Source organism: Chaetomium globosum, genomic scaffold (assembly GCF_000143365.1).
Source record: "Chaetomium globosum CBS 148.51 scaffold_1 genomic scaffold, whole genome shotgun sequence".
In the NCBI taxonomy this organism is placed as follows: Eukaryota; Fungi; Ascomycota; class Sordariomycetes; order Sordariales; family Chaetomiaceae; genus Chaetomium; species Chaetomium globosum.
In genome coordinates, this window is record NT_165976.1 from 6,163,698 (window position 1) to 6,167,548 (window position 3,851).

The 3,851-nt window shown below is 56.7% G+C and overlaps 2 protein-coding genes across 2 annotated transcripts in view; both read left to right on the forward strand.

The window, feature by feature from the left end:
• CHGG_01982 (uncharacterized protein) overlaps positions 1 to 1,157 on the forward strand; it is a gene marked incomplete at both ends in the record, with an annotated part of 3,759 nt that extends 2,602 nt beyond the window's left edge. Inside the window, 2 exons of the mRNA XM_001221202.1 lie at positions 202 to 757; positions 1,083 to 1,157. Coding sequence (XP_001221203.1) covers positions 202 to 757; positions 1,083 to 1,157 — 631 coding nt within the window. The remainder of the gene's footprint in view (positions 1 to 201; positions 758 to 1,082) is intronic.
• Positions 1,158 to 2,754: 1,597 nt separating this feature from the next.
• CHGG_01983 (uncharacterized protein) overlaps positions 2,755 to 3,851 on the forward strand; it is a gene marked incomplete at both ends in the record, with an annotated part of 1,539 nt that continues 442 nt past the window's right edge. The window contains 2 exons of the mRNA XM_001221203.1: positions 2,755 to 3,284; positions 3,349 to 3,799. Of these exons, the coding sequence (XP_001221204.1) occupies positions 2,755 to 3,284; positions 3,349 to 3,799 (981 nt within the window). The remainder of the gene's footprint in view (positions 3,285 to 3,348; positions 3,800 to 3,851) is intronic.

The window sequence follows — 3,851 nt, forward strand, 5'->3', positions numbered from 1 at the left end:
TTCGCACCACGACTTCTTCGAGCGCTATCACCGCTTTGTCGGATGTACCATGCTAGGACTCTTCTGGACGCAAACCTTCCTCGGCCTCGCCGACTCCGTGACCAACCCCCTCTCCGCAACAACACCACCCACCTACTCCTCGGCGCTCCTCGCCGCCCCAGCCTTCTGGATCCTCCTCGTCGCCACTCTCAGCATCGCCAGCTCCTGGTTCTGGCTGCGGCGGGTGGCTGTCGACGCCGAGGTCCTGTCAGACCACGCGGTGCGGCTGCACTTTGGCTACACGGTGCCCGTCAACGGCACCTTCACTCGCCTGTCCTTCCGCCCGCTGATCGAGTGGCACTCGTTCGCGACGGTGCCCGCGCCGGACCCGGTGCGTGGCCGCCCCGCGGGCTACTCCCTCGTGGTGTCTAACGCGGGGGACTGGACCAAGGCGTGCATCAAGAAGGGCCCGCAGAGGATCTGGGTAAGGGGGGTGCCGACGTGCGGGGTCATGAGGATCGCGACGCTGTTTAAGCGGGTGGTGGTCGTGGCGACGGGGTCGGGGATCGGGCCGTTGTTGGGGCATATTCAGCAGCCGAGCTGTGCGACGGCGTGTTTGTGGAGTACTAAGGATCTGGTCAAGACGTATGGGGAGGAGTTGGTGGATGCCGGTGAAGAGCCAGATTCCGGGCGCGGTGATCTGGGATACTTCGGCTCAAGGACGGGCGGATATGCTCAGCTGAGCTACAACCTGGCGCGCAGCTTCAAGGCCGAGGCGGTATAATCATTGCTAATCGCAAGATCACCACCAAGGTTGTTTATGGGCTGGAGACGCGAGGTGTGCATGCTTATGGGGCCATTTGGGATAGTTAGGGGGGTGTGCTGGCCGGAGAGTTTGCTGGTGGACGGGGTTCTTGAGCCCCTCAGCAAACAAGTGGGCAGGAAGTAACTGAGGGTCGTGAAATGGGCGATCGAGGACGGGATAGGAAGGTAAACTGACTTGTGATAATTTAACTCCGTTTCACCATCGTCCGTACACCGAACGAGATGCAAACGAAGGTAAATGTTGTGACATGGTTGACTATTGCTCCGCGTTCATTCAGGTATCCTACATCCCTAGCTCCCAGGACAATGAGGAACGGGACTATTACGGAATCACCGTGCCACTATCCCTCTAACAATAGCCGAGGCCAAGGCTCAAAGATAAGGTAGCGTTGCGGCGTGCATTCAACGATACGCGGAGGTCACCAGTCACGGTATCACGCTGGTCAATGTATAATATGAGCCCCTCGCGCTTGTATTTGGTAAGAGTCTCGTGTCGGCATGTCTGGAGTCGTGGGGGAGGGAGTGTGGGTTGTGGGGTAAGTCGGAAAAGAGCTACCTACTTGGGGGACCACCCCGTGGCCGAAGGGTGAACCGGGGCGGCGGAGGCCTGTCGCTCGTGCGGTTGAAAATTTACTTCCAAGGGTGTTTCACGAAACCCGCATGGAGAAGATCTACCGTGGGTGCTGGATAGGCATAATGTGTCGGAATATCTACGCCAGAGTTACGTCCTCGCAGGGGGACGTGACGGAGGGCAGGGGGGGATCCACCGCTGGGGCAGTCGTCACGTGATCCTGGATCTCTGGGACGACCAAATAAGCCAAATCGGCGGCTTCTGTACGAGTTAAAGGCAAACCGATTTGATCCGGATGTAGTTAGCGTGCTAAGGCCCTATAGGCCCAGTGCCTCCGGGCGAAATAAATTCCATCCATCCATCCATCGGCGGCTTCGCTTGACTGGCAAGACTGGGTTTGAGACTGCCGGAGCAGATTGCCAAATTTGAGCAGTGGATTGATTGGTTTGACTAATTTGACAAATTGGCGCCGGAGCAAGTTATTCCGGCCCCCCCCGGCTGCCCAACTGAACCACGAATGTAGCACGTCCCTCCAGAGAGAAGGGATTTGCCCTGTGCTTCTAACGCTATCGCGATACCTGGTATTCCCTACATAATGCGTATGAGGGCCAGTTACAACCTACGATGATTGGGCCCCCATACGGCGACAGTAGCGGCAAGGAAAACGAGTTTCGGCGGCAGCGGGAGTAGTTGACATGAGCTCAGTTGTTGTTGGCACAGCATCGTCGTTCACTTCGTTCCCCCTGCTGTTTCCCTCCCCGTCCCCCTTTACTCCCTCCCTGTTCCTTTCGTCTTGGCTCAAGTCTCAAGAGAAAGGCAAGAGATAAATCACATGAGACTTTAACTTCCAACCAGTAAGAATTATTCGACCATGCGGATACCAGTTAGTGATTATTCAATGTGACGTAACGGCACGCGTCCCCCTCTATCCGTGTCTCCTTTAATCCTTCTCGAGGTGCTCTTCCGTATGGGTTTCCATTTGTGGATTCATGTTCTCTCTATTGTGACACGAGCCCTCATGCCGGACTTCTCTATTGGTCCCTCCATGAAAATTGAATAGGGTGAACAAGCCTCGCTGTCTCAACAGTGTGTGCACGTGGCGCCCCATGGATCACTTCGGTGAGGTAGTCACTATTTGCAGTATTGGACATACCATCGCCGTCAACTGATTGGTTTTCATCAATCACTGCCTAGCTGGTATGTATATATTACCATTCGTGGCGCCGGAAACTCATGGACCTTTCCAACTTCCATCACACAACTGCAGACCTAAACTCAGCACTTACTCTACCTTTGGATCTGAAACACCGTGAACAGTTGCAGAGGTTCAGCCCTTGGTGCATCCGCATACCTAACGACAGGACAAGGAATAAACCAAAATGTCAGACATGCTGGCAAAGAAAAAGCAAGAGACAAGGCAGAAAATAGCCGCCCGCCGTGCCAAAGTGCTCGATACCACGAGCCGGGTGTTTTGGAGAAGAGATCAAGAGTGGCTACGAAGACGGATGAACTTGCAACAACAGGCCACCTTTAAGACTTTGTTTGAAAAGAGGGGTTATAACGACCCCAATGTCGGGATTGGTATCGATTTCATCGCCTGGAACATTGACTACGGCCTCTGGGACGGACTCCGACACTCTCCCGAAGATTATGAAGCCCTCCAGCCAATTTTCGAGGAAGCCCCGAGGCCAACAGACACCCCATGGTGTGCCCAATTCCGCGATTATCAACGAAGCCGACTGGGACAGAAAGCCGAGAAGGACCCTCTAAATCAAGCCAACACTGAAACCAAATCCCTGAAGAGAAGGTCCGACGCCGAAGACAACAAGGCCAACGATCTCCACCCTCAACCCAAGAAACTACGACAGCAGGAGCTCAAGTTCACCACCATCGAACCCCAAACCAGCAAGTCCCATCACCACCGGCCCTAACCCCCAAAGCTCAAAGGCAAACAACCCCTTCCCCCTCGACAGCTACCCAGGGCCCTACCCCCACCGCCACCACCGCCACCAACAGACCCCCCCAGCACACGTCCTCTCCCAGTCTCACGCCTTCATCTATCAAGGATTTAATCCCCGTACCACGAGAAAACAGATCGCCGGAGCCGCGAAACATTCTGAGGGGCGGTGTACGGCGGGACATCGCCGGCGCCGCGCCGACGGGGATTTCTTCACCGTCCGGTTGCGGGAGGCAGTGGCGGCCACACGTATCAACCAGAGACCTGGGGCCCATCCGATGCCCTGCTGGACCGGACCTTTCGGGTGGAGGTGCGCTCGCCGGGAGGAGCCGGTGACGGTCGGGGTGGATGGGGAGGGGGCGGGTGCGGGGGTGAAGGAGGGGCCGGTGACGGTGTGGTTGTTGGCGGTGGCGGTGGCGGATCGGGCGGAGGTGACGTCGTTGAGGGGGCTGGGGCACTTGGCTGAGGTGTGGGGGGAAATGTGCGAGTGGCATGGGGCGATGGTGGCGGGTGGGGAGG